Source organism: Scyliorhinus canicula, chromosome 4, assembly GCF_902713615.1.
Source record: "Scyliorhinus canicula chromosome 4, sScyCan1.1, whole genome shotgun sequence".
Taxonomy (NCBI): domain Eukaryota; kingdom Metazoa; phylum Chordata; class Chondrichthyes; order Carcharhiniformes; family Scyliorhinidae; genus Scyliorhinus; species Scyliorhinus canicula.
Genome location: NC_052149.1, coordinates 206,642,124 through 206,660,619, shown reverse-complemented (window position 1 = coordinate 206,660,619; position 18,496 = coordinate 206,642,124). Strand labels below are relative to the sequence as shown.

The following is an 18,496-nucleotide window of genomic DNA, read 5'->3' as shown; positions in this document are numbered from 1 at the left end:
GGTGGATCCAACACGGGAGGTGGATCGCATCCTAAGTGTTGACGCTGGGGCAGGATTTGCGGATTTTCACAAGAGCAAAACTGACGCCGCATCTAGACCATGGATGGGCGAGCACTGGTGCCACATGGAACACAATCGATTCAATGAGAAACGGTGCGGGATTCACTGAGTCGGTGATTGACATTCGGGTGGCTGACAAGCTGCAGCCGCACACACACTCATCCCAGCCAACAAGATGGCATTGATTGCGCTGGAGTGCGGCCATCCTGCTGATGGGTCAACTGGGGCCAAAGGGAACCTGGGGGTGTGCCCTTGGGCAACACCCATACGATCTGTGACTCGAGGTTCACAATGGGCATTCAGCAGTGTGCGCAGGCGCATGGTTGCCTTGCAGGCTGTGGCAATGGTGTTCCATGCCCGTCCACCCTGACTGCACAGCCACCTCCTGGCCAACCCTGCAACTCCCCCCGCTACTCCCCCTGGCTCTGGCAGAAGCCTCCCGGCCTGCAGCACATTTGTCAGAAAACTATGGTGATGTTGGACATTTTCCATACCCCCCCTCTCTCCCTCAGCAGCCATGATTTTAAAAGCAAAAGTGAACCTCGCCATCAGAAATTCGCCCCAATGGAGAATACCGGGTGAGGCCCGTTAATGTTATGCCAACGGCGTTTACTGTACATGCATTCTGGAACGCATTGATATCTCTGTCGAGGCATTGTAGAATTGCAATTTGGCGTGAAACTGGCGCCTGCCTCGATTTCTCAATTCCGGGTTCAGCCGATGTAGAATCACGGACAGAATATTTTTTAGCACTGGGTTCCACGTTCTAGTGCATTGCAGTGATTGGGTCAGTGCACCAAAGAACGTCTAGTTCGTGACTAGTTAAGATTTATTCAATTACAATAACGTGGGTAGAAAATAATACTAATACTATTAACAAACTATAAACTGTTAACAACTTGAATACGTGAGCTAATATAAAACATGACGACCCACGATGACTCCTCACCCAGATTCCTCGAGGTTGCAGTATCATGTGGTGTAGTTCTAATGCCACCTGCTGGTTGGAGGTCTAACATATTCATAGAATCATAAATTTACAGTGGAGAAGGAGGTCAATAGGCCCATCGAGTCTCCACTGGCTCTTGGAAAGAGCACCCTATTTATGCCCACACCTCCATTCTATCTCCGTGACCCAACCTAACCTTTTGGACACAAAGGGGCAATTTAGCAAATCCGCCTAACGTGCATATCTTTGGACTGTGGGAGGAAACCGGAGTACCTGAGGAAACGCACGGAGATATTAATACTGCTAACGAACTGTAAACTGTAAACAACTAGAATACGTGAGCTAATACAAAACACAACTATTCACGACAACTCCTCACCTAGACTCCTCATGGTTGCAGTATCATGTGGTGTAGTTCTACTTCCACCTGCTGGTTGGAGGTCTTAACACATTAACATACAGAATTGCTTATGCTTACACTGGGGAGATGAACTCAAGACATCGGCCACCATTTTGCAAGAGTGCCCCAATCTTGAAGTAAGCTTGTGGGTTCCACAGACCCCCCACCTGTGGGAAACGTCACCCTGCACATTCATGGGCAGTACCCCACAGCCCCCAAGTGAGGACACTCTGCGATGGAGTCCCTGGGGGGTCACATCTCTTCAGGCCCCACCCCTGACAGAACCCCACTCATCACTCCCCCCCAACCTCAAAGAGGCCCCTACTTATCTTCCCTGCACACCCCACCCCTCAAGCCCCTCCTCCACTCTCCTTTCATGGTCATGGCCCCCCTCTGTCCCTGGCCCTTGGCAGTGCTACCATGGCCCCTGTCACCCTGGCACCCAGGCAGTGCTCCTGCCAGCTTTGCAGTGCCATCCGGGCAACTCGGCAGTGACAGGGTCGCAGTGTCAAGGTGCCAACTGGACAGTGCCAAGTTACATATGTTCCAAGGGGAGGAACATATGCCCCCAAGTGAGAACACCCTTCATTGTCCCTTACAACCAAGGGGCACTAATAACCCAGGAGACCGCCTGGGTACCGTTTCACCTGGTCCAAATTTGTGTGGACAAGTACTGAACGGTGCCTGGTTGCAGCCTCACTGGGGAGGCTGGTGGATGCCGGGTAAGTTTGCCAAAGTCAGTTTTAAACTGGCTTCAGCGACCGCCATTTGGTCACATCCCTTGTGGGCATAGGCCATAGAACATCAAACATACAGTGCAGAAGGAGGCCATTTGGCCCATTGAGTTTGCACCGACCCACTTAAGCCTATCCCCAAAACACAATAACCCATCCTGACCTTTTTTGGACACGAAGGGCAATTTTAGCATGTCCAATCCACCTAGCCTACACGTCTTTGGACTGTGGGAGGAAACCGGAGCACCCGGAAGAAACCCACGCAGACACAGGGAGAACGTACAGACACCGCACAGACAGTGACCCAGTGGGGAACCGAACCTGGGACCCTGGCGCTGTGAAGCCACAGTGCTATCCACTTGTGCTACCGTGCTGCATGTTTCTGACTTGGACGCCTCGTGGGACTTGGATGGATCCCGCAAGGCATGAAGACATCCGGGAAAGGCAGCACGGTGGCGCAGTGGTTAGCACTGTTGCCTCACGGCGCCAAGGCCCCAGGATCGATCCCGGCTCTGGGTCACTGTCCGTGTGGAGTTTGCATATTCACCCCGTGTTTGTGTAGGTTTCGCTCCCACAATGCAAAGATGTGCAGGGTGGGTGGATTGGCCGCGCTAAATTGCTCCTCAATTGGAAAAAATTAATTAGGTACTCAAATTTTTTTAATAGACTTCCGGGAAGCCCGTGAGGGGCCTCTCCCGGCATTCACCAGCCGCACCTGGCTAGAACAAGAGCGCAACGCGACCATTGTGTGCAGCTTTGGTCTTCTTCCCGAAGGAAGAATATACTGGGAGGAAACCGGAGCACCCGGAAGAAACCCACGCAGTCACAGGGAGAACGTACAGACACCGCACAGACAGTGACCCAGTGGGGAACCGAACCTGGGACCCCTGGCGCTGTGAAGCCACAGTGCTATCCACTTGTGCTACCGTGCTGCATGTTTCTGACTTGGACGCCTCGTGGGACTTGGATGGATCCTGCAATGAAGGTTCACAAGACTAATCGCTGGGATGATGGAACTGTTTCAAAAGGAAAGATTGAGGAGACTGGGCCTGTATCCTCCAGAGTTTAAAAGAATGAGAGGAGATCACATTGAAATACAAATTCTTACAGGGCTCAACAGGAAAGATGCAGAAATGATGTGTCCACTTGTTGGTCTGGAACTAAGGGAAGTAGTCTCAGAACAAGAGGTAGGCTATTTTGGATGAAGATGAGGAAGAAAGTCTTCAGTTAGAGAGTGGTGAATCTTTGGAATTTGCTACCCGGATGCCTGTGCTGTCTCAGTCATTCGGAATGCTCTTATCAGAGTTCAATAGATTTCTGGATACAATTAACATCATCGGATCTGGGGTTTATGCGGGAAGATGACGGTGAGGGAAAATAATCTATTTAAATAACAAAGCAGGCTCAAGGGGTCAAATGGCCTACTCTTGCTCCTTTGACCTTGTGTTCCTGTGCATAGCCAAGTCTAGCATTAGCGTGATTGTGAGTTATTTGCTCATTTTATTTCACTGACTATTAACGCCATCCTTTTCTTTTGTGTTCATTTCGAAAAACTTTCAGTAATTAAGTTGAATGCACAATAAAAATAATGCTGTGGAGATGCTGGCATTGGACTGGGGTGAGCACAGTAAGAAGTCTTATAACACCAGGTTAAAGTCCAACAGGTTTGTTTCGAATCACTAGCTTTCGGAGCACTGCTCCTTCCTCAGGTGAATGAAAAGGTGGGTTCCAAAAACATATATATAGACAAAGTCAAATGTGCAAGACGATATTTTGAATGCAAGTTTTGTTACAGTGCTCCTTTAATGGGCTGATAATTTCCATGGTTAATTTGTTTACTTTTATTGGAACTCAAAAAAGAGTTTAAGACAATCCGATGGGAAACTGGGTTAGCATCGTTAGGAGGCAGGGATCTTGTGTGAATCCGGAAAGTGAGCTGATGTTGCAGTATTGGGTCTGAGATATTTACTGGGCGGGATTTTTTGATCCCTCAGCCGTGTGTTTCTTGGCGGTGTGCCGTTCGCTGGCAGCGGGATTCTATCCTCCCGCAGCTTGTCAATGAGATTTCCCATTGAAACCAACGCACGCTGCTGTGTGTGGTAAACCACTGTTACACCTGTATTAGGTGATGTAAAGTAGGGCCTGCACTACAGGTTCGCCGGTCGCCACTGCCTGCTGGCTCCGCCCAGTAGGAGGAGCGTGTCCTCTATTCAGCAGCCATTCCGCCAGCTGCTGTGGGAGGCCACACATCTTACTGCAATAAAGCCACAGTTGTATCCAACCTTAGTCTTTGTACAATTGATCGTGCATCAATTTATTACAGTAAGATTTTCTAAAAGATGGACCTCTGAATCAAACCAGTTCCCTGCAGCTGGATCCGCAATCAAGCAACGCCAAAAAAGACTTTAATCACTGGCTAGCTTGCTTCGAGGCCTATATCAACTCAGCGACCACCCCTCCGATGGAGGCTCAGAAGATACAGATCCTGTACTCAAGATTGAGCTCCAACGTGTTTCCGCATTTCCAGGATGCCCCGAAAACTACGCACAGAAAACGAACACACTCTTCGCCAGGCACGTACTCACCACTCGCTCTCAACCCCCTGGTGAGTCCATAGAAGACTTCTGGCGGGTCCTAATCCCACTCGTCCAGGACTGTGACTGTCAGGCCGTTACAGCCACCGAACATTCCAACCTTCTTATGCGCGATGCGTTTGTAACGGGGATTGGGTCGGACCTCATACGCCAAAGACTGCTAGAAAGGGCCACGCTCGATCTAGCTGAGACTAAAAATCGAGCACTCTCCATGACGGTCGCCTCACGTAATACTCAGGCCTAACCCTACGGCCGCGCGGCCCACCCCTCCTCTCCGTCGTGGACCCCAGAGACGGCCACCCCAGCCGGGGCTTCACCCAGCCAGTATGCATGCGCAACATGCCAACCCGCGCACCCCGGGGGTCCCCGATGTTACTTCTGCGGCCAGCAGAAGCACCCCTGTCAAAGCTGCCCGGCCTGCACTGCCATTTGCAAGGCTTGTGGCAAAAAGGAGCACTTTGCCGTGGTGTGCCAGGCCCGTGTAGTCGCCGCTATCGCGCCCTCCCCCCTGACCTACTCACAATGGGTGCCCCATCTTTGTCCCGGACCACGCGCGGCCAGTGGGCGCCGCCATCTTCACCTCCCCGGACCACGCGTGGCCAGTGGGCGCCGCCATCCTCACCTCCCCAGACCACGTGCGGCCAGTGGGCGCCGCCATCTTGTCCAGCTCCCGCAACGTGCGGCCCATTTTGTCCCCCGCAGGATCTTCAGGTGCCGCCATCCTGTCTTCCCCATGGGGCATGGACACCGACATCATTGCACGGCCTGGGGCACCCACGGTCTCCTGACGCCAGCGACGACAGACCGCAGCTCGCCTCAGTGACGATCGACCAGTCTCGTCCGCACAACCTTACCGGCGCTTCGACCAGTGTGAGAATCAACGGTCACGTGACCTCTTGCTTGCTGGACTCCAGGAGCACCGAAAGCTTCATCCACCCGGATACGGTAAGGCGCTGCTCCTACGCAGTCCATCCCGCCAATCAAAGAATCTCCCTGGCCTCTGGATCCCAATCCGTCGTGATCCGGGGGTTCTGCACGGTCACTCTCATGGTCCAGGGCATAGAATTCAGCGGCTTCCGTCTCTACATCCTTCCTAATCCCTGCGCTGCACTACTAAGAGGCCTGGACTTCCAGTACAATCTCCAGAGCCTTACCCTCAAATCCGGCAGGCCACTAACACCCCTCACTGTGTGCGGCCTCGCGACCCTAAATGTCGACCCCCTTCCCTCTTTGCCAATCTAACTCCAGATTGCAAACACGTTGCCACGAGGAGAAGATGGTACAGCACCCAGGACAAGACCTTCATCAGGTCCGAAGTCCAGCGGTTGCTTTGGGAAGACATCATTGAGGCCAGCAATAGCCCCTGGAGAGCCCAAGTGGTAGTCGTTAAAACTGGGGAGAAACACAGAATGGTTGAGGACTACAGCCCGACCATCAATCGATACACGCAGCTCGACGCGTACCCCCTCCCATGCATATCTGATATGGTCAATCAGATTGCGCAGTACTGGGTCTTCTCAACGATAGACCTCAAATCCGCCTACCACCAGCTCCCCATTTGTAAATCGGACCATCCATACACTGCTTTCGAGGCGGACGGTAGTCTCTATCACTTCCTCAGGGTTCCCTTCGGCGTCACTAACGGGGTCTCGGTCTTCCAAAGGGAGATGGGCCGAATGGTCGACCGGTACGGTTTGCGGGCCACCTTCCCGTATCTAGACAACGTCACCACCTGCGGCCATGATCAGCAGGACCACGACGGCAACCTTGCCAAATTCCTCCCACCGCCACTCTCCTCAACTCACCTACAACAAGGAGAAGTGCGTGTTCAGCACAACCCGCTTAGCCATCCTCAGCTATGTGTCCAGAACAGAGTTCTGGGGCCCGATCCCGACCACAGGAGCTTCCCTCCCCCACTGCCCCAAGGCCCTCAAACGCTTCCTGGGGTTCTTCTCAGACTACGCCCAGTGGGTCCCAAACTATGCAGACAAGGCCCGCCCACTCATTCAGTCCATCCACTTTCCCCTTACGGTCGAGGCACAACAGGCCTTTGCCCGTATCAGAGCTGATATGGCCAAGGCCAGGATGCATGCAGTAGACAAGACACTGCCCTTCCAAGTAGAAAGCGACGCATCTGACGTCGCACTTGCCGCCACCCTCAATCAGGCAGGCGGACCCGTGGCATTCTTTTCCCACACCCTTCATGCCTCAGAAATTCGGCACTCATCCGTCGAAAAAGAGTCCCAAGCTATCGTTGAAGCTGTGCGGCATTGGAGGCATTACCTGGCCGGCTGGAGATTCACTCTCCTCACTGACCAATGGTCGGTAGCCTTTATGTTTAACAACACACAGCGGGGCAAGATCAAAAATGACAAAATCTTGCGGTGGAGAATCGAGCTCTCCACCTACAATTACGAGATTTTGTATCACCGCGGCAAACTCAACGAGCCCCCAGACACCCTCTCCCGAGGTACATGTGCCAGCGCACAAGTAGACCGACTCCGGGCCCTACATGACAGCCTTTGTCACCCGGGGGTCACAAGATTCTACCATCTTGTTAAGGCTCGCAATCTGCCCTACTCCATCGAGGAAGTACGGACAGTCACCAGGGACTGTCAGGTATGTACGGAGTGCAAGCCGCACTTCTACCGGCCGGACCGTGCGTGCCTGATGAAGGCCTCCCGCCCCTTTGAACACCTCAGCATGGATTTCAAAGGGCCCCTCCCCTCCACCGACCGAAGCGCGTATGTTCTCAGTGTGGTCGATGAGTACTCCAGATTCCCCTTCGCCATCCCATGCCCCGATATGACGTCTGCCGCCATCATCAAAGCCCTAAACACAATCTTTGCTCTTTTCGGTTTCCCCGCCTACATCCACAGTGACAGGGGATCCTCATTCATGAGTGATGGGCTGCGTCAGTTCCTGCTCAGCAGGGGTATCGCCTCCAGCAGGACGACCAGCTGTAATCCCCGGGGAAACGGGCAGGTAGAGAGGGAGAACGGGACGGTTTGGAGGGCCGTCCAGCTGGCCCTACGGTCCAGAAACCCCCCAGGCTCTCGCTGGCAGCAGGTCCTCCCTGATGCACTCCACTCCATTCGGTCACTGTTGTGCACCGCTACGAATAATGCACCCCATGAGTGTCTTTTTGCCTTCCCCAGGAAGTCCACATCCGGGGTGTCGCTCCCCACTTGACTCGCAGCTCCAGGACCGGTCCTGCTCCGTAGGCACGTCCGACTCCACAAGGTGGACCAGTTATAAACCAAAACACGCTGCTGTGAAAACCACTGGCATGAGTGGGCTGCCGGTGGGAAAAGTGAATCGCAAGGGCCAGAGACCAGCAATCGCTATCTTGTGATTTGTGAAATTTAGCCAACTAGGCTGGGCTAACTTCACATACAACAACACACTTCAGAAGAGCACTTTATTACAGTCTTAATTTCTAGGAACACCTTTCTTCCCTTTGGACGCCCTTTGGCTGTTGCTGCTGAGAGTGGAGCCTGAGGCCTAGGAACCTGAAACCTACAAGGATGAGAAATCCTACGCTACTATCCGCCCATATTTGGAGGAGAAGATGAGAGAAGGAACATCAGATTCAGGAATCAACGATATTTGGTTAGTGGGAGGGAGGGAGGAAGAGAACAAAAGAAAACATTAAGAGCACAACTGTGGTGATTTGTGGTTACTGTCCCTTCAAGGCAGCACAGCAGAGTAAGAATTTTAAAAAAGGGAAACCGCTCCCATTTTCTTTGTAATGAGTGGTGCTTATTCTTTACACTCCAATACTCTAATGCATTGTCTATAGTTGTTGTTTCACGGGGCACTTGAGGATGGCTGAGTCACTTATAAAACTTAATGGCAACATAATCTTAATTGGTGATGTAGTCTGCCAAAAACTACACTAGAGTGGCTGCTTCTGGTCCTGCTCCAACTGTTATGATCCCAGATGATGTTAGTCCTGGACTAGTCAGATGCCAGAATAAAACCTGGCCTGATAGATCCTTACTTTATTTAAACTATGAAAGAATGTTACTGAGCAAATTCACAGGAATCTGCTGCTGAACATTTATTACAAAGAATAAAATATTTATTGAAATAAGAAAAGTGAACTATATTACACCAGACAATCTTAATTAAGATACATCTTAATCCAAACCCCCAAAAATGTTTCAATATTCCCTATTCCTTCACCCCAGCAACATCTTTATTAGAAATATAAAACAATTTATATTATCTATCTTATACTCTATTATGCAGGGTAGTATGAGGTATGTGAGAATGAACAGGTGATCTGTGATCAGACATACCACACTACAAAGCAAATGACAGATGCAACAAAAGCAGACCCCATGGATTTCTCAGCAACACACCCAGACATTTTTCACATTATGAACCAAACTGTCTCACTGAAACTTTATTTTTCCCACTAGGGTTTCCAATTTCCACATTTGACGAGATTTTCTTTGAATTCTCTCCAAATGCCACCTCCCTCGAAAGACTCCAACAAGGATCCATAGCCAGGGTTTAACACATCAATTTCACCTTCTGAGCTTCCTTCCCCTGGATCACTGCTTGTACTCAAGCCTCACCTTCCAAACACAATCTCAGATCCTCGGCCACGTCAAGCAGAGCACCAGTGCTCCAAATGGTTACCTTTGGCCCTACAGCACCCAGCATGGAGTTACCAACCTTCTTCTAGGCTCCTCTTGAGCCCACTTTGCATCAAGTCTGCTCCCTGAAGCTCTATTTTTACTTTGGAGCCTATCTTTCTATTCCTTGGTTATAATGTAAGCCAAAATATTCCCTGTCTTTGTCCCTCACCTGAGATTTCCTTTTTGTCACATTTTCCCTTGTGTTGGACCTTTTCCCAGTCACCCTCCCCATCTGCTGCTCCATGTGACACACTCAGCATGATGATTAGGTCACATGACCTGGAGTTTCCAGCTGTCTCAATTATTTCCTCCCGCGCAGGAGTGCTTGGGAGGATTGCTCTGAGGGATATTTTAATGGTGAACACAAGGGGGCAGCCCAAAACATCTTCTGGACAGTGTGATATACCTTGCCTTTAAAGAGGTGGGACATGTCAGAAAAAAAACTGTCCTGTCTCCGGCAGCATGGTAGCACAAGTGGATAGCACTGTGGCTTCACAGCACCAGGGTCCCAGGTTCAATTTCCCGCTGGGTCACTGTCTGTGCGGAGTTTTCAGGTGCTCCCCGTGTCTGCGCGGGTTTCCTCCGGGTGCTCCGGTTTCCTCCCACAGTCCAAAGACGTGCAGTTTAGGTGGATTGGCCATGATAAATTGCCCTTCGTGACCAAAAAGGTTAGGCGGGGTTATTGAGCTACGGGGATAGGGTGGAAGTGAGGGCTTAAGTGGGTCAGTGCAGACTCGATGGGCCGAATGGCCTCCTTCTGCACTGTATGTTCTATGTCTCCAAAGCTGCTGAAACCACCCAGGCAGCCATGACTGGCACTGCAGGGTCATCCTCTCAATGCCCCCAACCAGTTATTCACAAACCCTGCAAGGCAATTCAACATCAGGGGTCAATTTACTCCTTTGCAATCATCAGGAATACAGGCACAAATAGCAACTAAGACACCCACCGTTTTGCAGGATCTATTGGTGTCAGTGATTGGGCCTTAGAGTTCATTGGATTAGGTGTAAGATTTTGATTATTCTACTACTTTTTTTAGAATGGGCCACATATTTAGAATTTATTCTTTACCCACTTCTAAAAGGGTCAGTTTGAATTTCAGTCGAATAATTAACAATCAAGTTAATGGGGGAACAGGAAGGCAACCTTGGCATCCTGCCAGGGTGCCCAGGTAGCACTGACAGGCTGGAAGGGACACTGCCAGGAAGCCAGGCTGGCATTTTGCCCACGTCAGATATCGGGCCCGGGATTGGCCTGCCGGTATGTGGTAACGTGCGGAGGTCTTGAGTGATATGTTAGGCAGGTTGGTTTGATGTGGACTGCACTTGATGCAGGGAAGTTAGAAACAGAATTCTGACACTGGAGAAGATCCAACACTGTTTTATTCAACTATAGAACTGCTATAAATATTCAGCTGTGGGTGGGCACTATACTGAACTGACTGGTGACCTTGTAGTAGCCTAACCAGTCTTACTAGCTACCGCATGGTGTTTGCACTTGCTATCTCGTGGACTCTGACTATCTCAGTAGCTGGGTCCCGAGAAAACGGGAAACCTAGTGCCCTCTGGCTTTATAGTGGTAATGTCCTGTCTGGCGATTGGCTGTACTGTGTTGCATGCTTAATGGTCATCCTATGTGTCAATCACTGCCTGTCTGCATCTCATTATATACATGAGTGGATATTATGACATTGAGCACCTCCCAACAGGTGAGTAGGGGTGGGGAGGGGTCCAGGGGTCACATTGGTGGGTTAAGCGATCAGTGTGCCATTTAAAAAGGGCATCGCGATCTCTTCCTGCACCGAGGGCCTTCATTTGTCAGAGCTCCTCAGAGCAGGAAATGACACTAAGTGCGGCCTTGGAGGAACGTTCCCCGCCGGGCCTTAAATAGCAACAGCGTACCGATACTACACGCACTGGGAACTACCCCACTAATCCCGCCCAGAACAGAGACTGATTTTTGGTTAAATCACACCTTAAGAATTTGGTCGCTCAAATTTTTAAACAATAATGAGAAGGGTTTTTATATTTCATAACACTGAATCTTACATAGGCTAAGTCCACATTTAAAGAGTCCTCACAGCCCATCTCAGCACTGTTAAATGTGAGTCACTGTTCTACATGCTCTGGACCACTAACCCTCAGTTTTGAAATAGGAGGTCATGACCAGACAGCTGCATTGTCATTTGCAGCCAGTGGAAACCTCGCAGATGACTTGAAAACTCACACCAGTCTTGGACCACAGACCTCAACAAGTTTTTAATTTGTTCAATTAAAAATGGCCCATAGGGGTCAGTGATGCCAACGAACAAGTACATGGGCTGGTGGCACTATTTTTCATGTCCAGCCTCCATTGTTCCCTGCTCCAGGAGGGGCTAAAAATCCTTATTTTAACGATTATACCATTGACCACCTGGTCAGAATAAAAAGGACTGTTGTTCAATGAAGACACAAAAACAGCATAGTTATAGCACATGCTAGAACCAATTAGCCTGTTGTGATTCTTTAAAAGAGCTGGCTAATTTATTCCTACATTGTAGCTTTCAACCCATATCCCAGCTCCCTTCAAATACAGATCCATTGCTTTTTGAAAATTCAGATAGAATCTGACTCCACCACTAATTTTAATGGAAATTTTAATCAGCAAGATTGTAACTGGGAAAATCCAAGTGGCTTAGAATCAGAGTTAGCAAATATAGTGAATGACTGCTTATTGACCCACTGCACGAGTGACATTACAAACAGCAAAGTTTATGTTAATCTGTTATTCATTAGGAGATCAAAAAATGTACAAGATGTTGTTGCAGTTGCCATAGAATTAGAAACTTTAGCATAAGCCTGAAGTAGTAAATACTGACGTCCAGAAGCTGTACACAGGCAAAGTGCACAAAATGACGGAACAAATACAGCAAATAAAATTAGAAGAGATGGTTCAATAACACCTCATTGTACATCAAGCAGAACTTTAAAAATATAATCCTGAACACTACAGGAATTCTCACAGGCAATGAGCTCTGGCTAGGTAAACACAGCATGATATGCATTAATAGTTGAATTCAACATTAAATAAAGAAGGAAAATGGCTTGTACAAATCCTGCCAGAGAGAAGCAACTGGGATGAATACTCAAGGGTGCAAAGATATGCAAAGAAGTGAGATCAGAGTCCTGGAACAAAGATTTGCATCTGAGCATAAAGACACCAAGAAACCATTATTTCAGTTTCACAACAACAAGAGGAAAGTCACATCAAAGGTGAAATAATAAGATAAATGGACTTGAAATAGAGGATGAACACAAAACTTTAAATATTTTTAATGATTGTTTCCTCCAACAATTCAAATAACATGAGCAAAATGCTTAAACGCTCCTGTCCTAGGACAGGACCTGATCCAATAATCAATGTTGGCCCTTTCACTGCATTGAGCCAGAGATACAGCACATATGTCAGTAGGCCAAGGGTTTTCAGATGTCGGGTCTTTTTATTTTGTCAAACTAAATTTTGTGATTTGTAGTTCATCATTTGTTTTTGGTATTCGTCAATCCTCTCATTTCTATGCCCAGCAGGAACATTTTTCTGCCTTTCTATCCTTTTTCAGAATGTTTTAAACCATTTTCCCACAGGAAGAAATTGCAACAAAATTCAGCCCCACAATTTTCTTGTGTTCGACCAGTCTTCTGGACCAATATGCAAAGGCTAGAACTTGGTGTGATATTGCAAATGACAGAGTTATCACAGCTGTTGAGGAAAGGGCTAAACAGTGAGTGAGTAATGCAGCTACTTACCAAGAACAAAGGCAGCCACCAAGTTTGAAATCTGTCCAAGACCCACAAGGAAATTGAGAATGCAGAATATCTCCCAGTTTGGAGAGAATGCCTGAAGCATGCTGAATACAGTCTGGACAGCCATAGTTCCAAACATAATTAACTTCCTCCCAAACCTGCAAAGAAAAAAAAGATATTTTAAATATAGATTGATAAAAGCACATTACTGCGGATGCTGGAATCTGAAACCAAAGCAGAAAATACTGAACAATCTCAGCAGGTCTGATAGTCTCTATTGAGAGATGCTATGGGAGAGGTGTTTTCAGAACCCCAAAATATATCATGGAGTTCAACCTACCCCCACCTTTAATGGTTTGTTGCTTTTGAAGCACATGGCTTGTTCCCCAGGTGTAGTATTGCAATTATGGACACATGGTTTTTAAAACAAAACAATGTTTATTCCATGAACTCAAATTGACCTTTTAAATAAACATTGAATCTCTTAACACCCCTTACTTCAAAGATAACCCCAAAAATAATACGACATACCCAATCCTGCAAACTGTTCCTTTATCCATCCAAAAGACTTAACAAACCTTCAAAAACAGACATGAGGTTACATTCAATATATTTATAGTTTGGATTTGCGGACATCAACAGACCAGCTCGGTGTTTCTTCCTGTAGCTCTCAGCAAAACACACAGACACACCCAGCTGCTCTCTCAAACTGAAACAAAATCCCAGAACCAATCTCAAAATGGCCGAACTGAGCTCAGCTCCACCCACTCTCTGACATCACTATTTTCTTAAAGGTACATTGCTTAAACATCCATTTCTTAAAGGTATTCTCACATGACACCTCCCCCAAGAAAATAAATAAACCATCAACTTCAAGATGGTTTCATTTTTAACCTTGCACCATCAATTAAGAAATGCACTCCTGGCGGAGAGGAAAGAATTACAAAGGAACTTTGACCTGCTCTCCACCAGGAAAGCAGTACACCAACTCCGCCAGGCACGCGGGGCCCTATACGAACACGGAGACAAAGCCAGCCGCCTGTTGGCCCACCAGCTGAGAAAGCAGGCAGCCAGCAGAGAAATTGCGCAAATCAGAGATACCAGACGCACGTTGGAAACAGAACCAGAGAGGATTAACAAAACCTTCAAGGCCTTCTACCAAGAGCTGTACACCTCAGAGCCCCCAACGGGGAAGGCTGGGATGAACCGGTTTCTTGACGGACTGGACATACCAGTTGTGGGAGAGGGCAGAAAACGGGATCTGGAAGCACCACTAGCACTGGGAGAGATCATGGACAGCATTAGCTCCATGCAGGCGGGGAAGGCGCCGGGACCGGACGGATTCCCGGCGGACTTCTACAAAAAATTTGCGACAGCGCTGGCCCCGCACCTGCGGGAGATGTTCACAGACTCGCTAGCTAGGGGCACATTGCCACCCACGTTAGCACAGGCCTCAATCTCGCTGATACCTAAGAAAGACAAAGACCCAACGGAATGTGGGTCATACAGACCCATATCTCTGCTGAATGCAGACGCCAAAATACTGGCCAAAATCCTAGCCAAGAGGCTAGAAGACTGTGTACCTGAGGTGGTCACAGAGGACCAGACGGGCTTTGTCAAAGGTAGACAGCTTACCGCGAACATCAGGCGCCTGCTGAACGTGATAATGACCCCCTCCGGGGAGAGAACACAAGAGGTGATCGTCTCCCTGGACGCAGAAAAGGCCTTCGACAGAGTCGAGTGGAAATACCTCATAGAGGTACTGGAGCGGTTCGGGCTTGGAACAGGGTTCACCGCTTGGGTAAAGCTCCTGTACAACGCTCCCATGGCGAGTGTACAGACCAACAATACCAACTCCCAATACTTCCAGCTGCACAGGGGCACCAGACAAGGATGCCCACTGTCCCCGCTGCTGTTCGCACTAGCAATTGAACCGCTAGCAATCGCGCTCAGGGCAGCAAAAAATTGGAGGGGGATCCGAAGGGGAGGTAGAGAGCACAGAGTCTCACTCTATGCGGATGATCTGCTCCTCTATATCTCGGACCCACAAAGCAGCATGGACGGAATCACCGCGCTCCTGAAAGAGTTTGGAGCCTTCTCGGGCTACAAACTCAACATGAGCAAAAGTGAGATCTTCCCAGTACACCCGCAAGGGGGGGGGGGGGGCAGCACTAAAGGGGCTGCCGTTCAATCAAGCCCGACATAAATTCCGCTACCTGGGGATCCAAATAGCCCATGACTGGAAAGGGATCCACAAATGGAACCTCACCAGCCTGACGGAGGAAGTTAAAAAGGACCTGCAAAGATGGAACACACTCCCGCTCTCCCTCGCGGGGAGAGTTCAGACGATCAAAATGAACGTACTGCCCAGGTTCCTCTTCCTGTTTAGATCCATTCCGATCTACATCCCCAAGGCCTTTTTCAAAGCGCTGGACAAACTCATCATGGCGTTCGTATGGGGGGGTAAAAATGCTAGGATCCCAAAGAAGGTCTTACAAAAAACAAAAACCAGGGGAGGGCTAGCCCTCCCGAATCTACAATTCTACCACTGGGCAGCAACAGCCGAGCGAGTAAGGGGATGGATCCAGGAGCCAGAGGCTGAGTGGGTGCGTGCGGAGGAGGCCTCCTGCATGGGAACCTCCCTCCGGGCCCTCGCCACGGCAGCACTCCCATCCCCACCCAAAAAACACTCCAGCAGCCCAGTGGTGACAGCCACCCTCCAATCCTGGAACCAACTGCGGCAGCAACTTGGCCTGACCAAAATGTCGAACAGGGCTCCCATCTGCAACAACCATAGGTTCACACCAGCACTGACTGACGCCACCTTCAAAAGGTGGAGGCAGGACGGGGGGACACTGACAGTCAGGGACCTATACACGGACGACAGGATCGCAACACTGGACGAACTGACAGAGAAGTTTCAGCTAACTGGGGGGAACGAGCTACGGTACCTGCAGCTCAAAAACTTCCTACGAAAGGAGACAAGAACGTACCCACAACCGCCACGACAGACACTACTGGAAGACCTACTGGACGCAAGTATCCTAGAGAAAGGGAACTGTAGTGACATGTATGACCGACTGGTAGATAGGGACGACACCGTACTGGACGCAACAAGAAGGAAATGGGAGGACGACCTGGGGATGGAGATAGGGTGGGGACTCTGGAGCGAAGCACTGCATAGGGTCAACTCCACCTCCACGTGCGCAAGGCTCAGCCTGACGCAACTAAAAGTGGTACATAGAGCCCACTTAACAAGAACCCGTATGAGTAGGTTCTTCCCGGAGGTGGAAGACAGATGTGAACGGTGCCAAAGAGGCCCGGCCAACCACGCCCACATGTTCTGGTCTTGCCCCAGACTCGTGGAGTACTGGACAGCCTTCTTCGAGGTTATGTCCAAAGTGGTGGGAGTGAGGGTGGAGCCATGCCCGATAGTGGCGGTCTTCGGGGTTTCAGAACAGCCAGATCTATTCCTGGGGAGGAGGGCGGACGCCCTTGCCTTTGCCTCCCTGATCGCCCGCCGTAGAATCCTGTTTGGCTGGCGGTCAGCAGCACCGCCCAGAGCTGCGGACTGGCTGTCCGACCTCTCGGAATCTCTCCAAATGGAGAAAATCTAATTTGCCATCCGAGGGTCGGACGACGGCTTCCACAGAACGTGGGAGCCATTCATGCAACTGTTCCGGGACCTATTTGTGGCCAATGTACAAGAGGAAGAATAGTCGGGGGAAGGTAGCGGGAGGGGGGGGGGGGGCTACAGGTTCGGTACGGGGGTTCGATGGCTAGCTAAGGCCCAAAACCAAACTAAATAAACATGTTGAGGGGGGGGGGGGGGGGGGGGGGGGGGGGGCGGGCGCAGTTACTACTACGAAGATGCTTACCTGTAAATATGTATGTTAATTTTTGCGTGTTTGTTTGTTGTTTTTTTTTTTTGTTCTTTTTCTCTCCTAACAATTTGTAATTTGTTCAACATAAAATATGAAAACTGAATAAAAACATTTATAAAAAAAAAATTAAGAAATGCACACAGTAAAAATACTTTTTCGTTTAAAAGAAAAACAACACATGCAAAAAGGCATAATAATATAGTCCATTTTTCCCGTTCTTCTTCCTCCAGCCGAAAACCTTCTCGATTGACAGTCTCTTTGAACAAGAAAGTTTCTGCACGATCCATCCATTCCTCTACTCCTCGGCATTTTTCTTTAGAATCAGATACTTTAGTTCAATCTGACCAGAGCCCCTTGAAATTCTCCAATACAGGAGCATTGGCGATCACAGCTTTCAGGCAGTCAAATGCCCATTGAAAGTCCTCTGTCCATTGAAATTTTTTACATTTCTTCAGTAATTCCATCAGTGGAGCAACCACACTACAAATCTTTTGCACAAAGGTTCGATCAAATTCATTCATGCTAAGAAATCGCATTATTTCCCTTCGTCTTGAGGGTATCAGAAACTCCTCAAGGAAAGTGATTCGGGCTTCTCCAAATTCACTTTCAGCTAGGTTCGTCACCAAACCCGCTGCCTGAAGTTAATCGAAGAACTCCATACGATGTTTGAAATGTTCTTCCCATGTCTGGAAGTTGGAAATAAAAGCAGATTGTCCCACTTTCTCAATGCAATCCTTCAAACGTGGGATAGGGTAAGAGTCCGTTCTTGTAACTGCATTCACCTTTAGTCCACACACAACCGTTGGGTACCGTCTGGTTTAGGTACCATCACTATGGGTGAGCTCCATTGGCTGCAACCCACTTCAATTATGCCATTTTCAAGCATACTCTCAATCTCTTTGTTAACCTGTGCCAATTTTAAAGGGTTAAGTATATATGGATGTTGTTTGATCGGAACAGCATTTCCCACATCTACATCATATATAGCCATTTTAGTACTTCCCAATTTATCTCTACAAACTTGCCCATGTGGTATCAATAACTCTTTCAGGTCAGTTTGTTTTTCCTCTAAAAGGTAACTTAACAATTCATCCCAATTTTTAAGAACATCCTCATTTTCCAATATAATTTGAGGTATGTCAAGTTCACAGTCATCTGGATTTGGTTCGTCACTTTGAGTTAGAATCATTAAAACCTCCTTTTTCTCTCCTTCCCTTTCAAAGTACCTCTTAAGCGTATTCACATGACACACTTGGTGAGTCTTCCTTCTATCTGATATTTTTACCACAGAATTCATCTCACTCAATTTCCTTTCAATCTGATATGGTCCACAAAATCTAGCTTTTAAAGGCTCCCCTAACAATGGTAACAACACTAAAACTTTATCTCCACTTGAAAAACTACAAACAGTGGATTTCTTGTCCGTTACCCGTTTCATCACATTTTG

At 48.7% G+C, this 18,496-nt stretch overlaps 1 protein-coding gene across 3 annotated transcripts in view; it reads right to left on the bottom strand.

Annotated features, from left to right (window-relative positions):
- LOC119965336 (solute carrier family 22 member 5-like) overlaps positions 1 to 18,496 on the bottom strand; it is a 116,017-nt gene that overhangs the window by 69,243 nt on the left and 28,278 nt on the right. For all 3 annotated transcript variants that reach the window (XM_038795959.1, XM_038795960.1, XM_038795961.1), the window contains exon 3: positions 13,169 to 13,323. In XM_038795959.1, the coding sequence (XP_038651887.1) occupies positions 13,169 to 13,323 (155 nt within the window). The remainder of the gene's footprint in view (positions 1 to 13,168; positions 13,324 to 18,496) is intronic.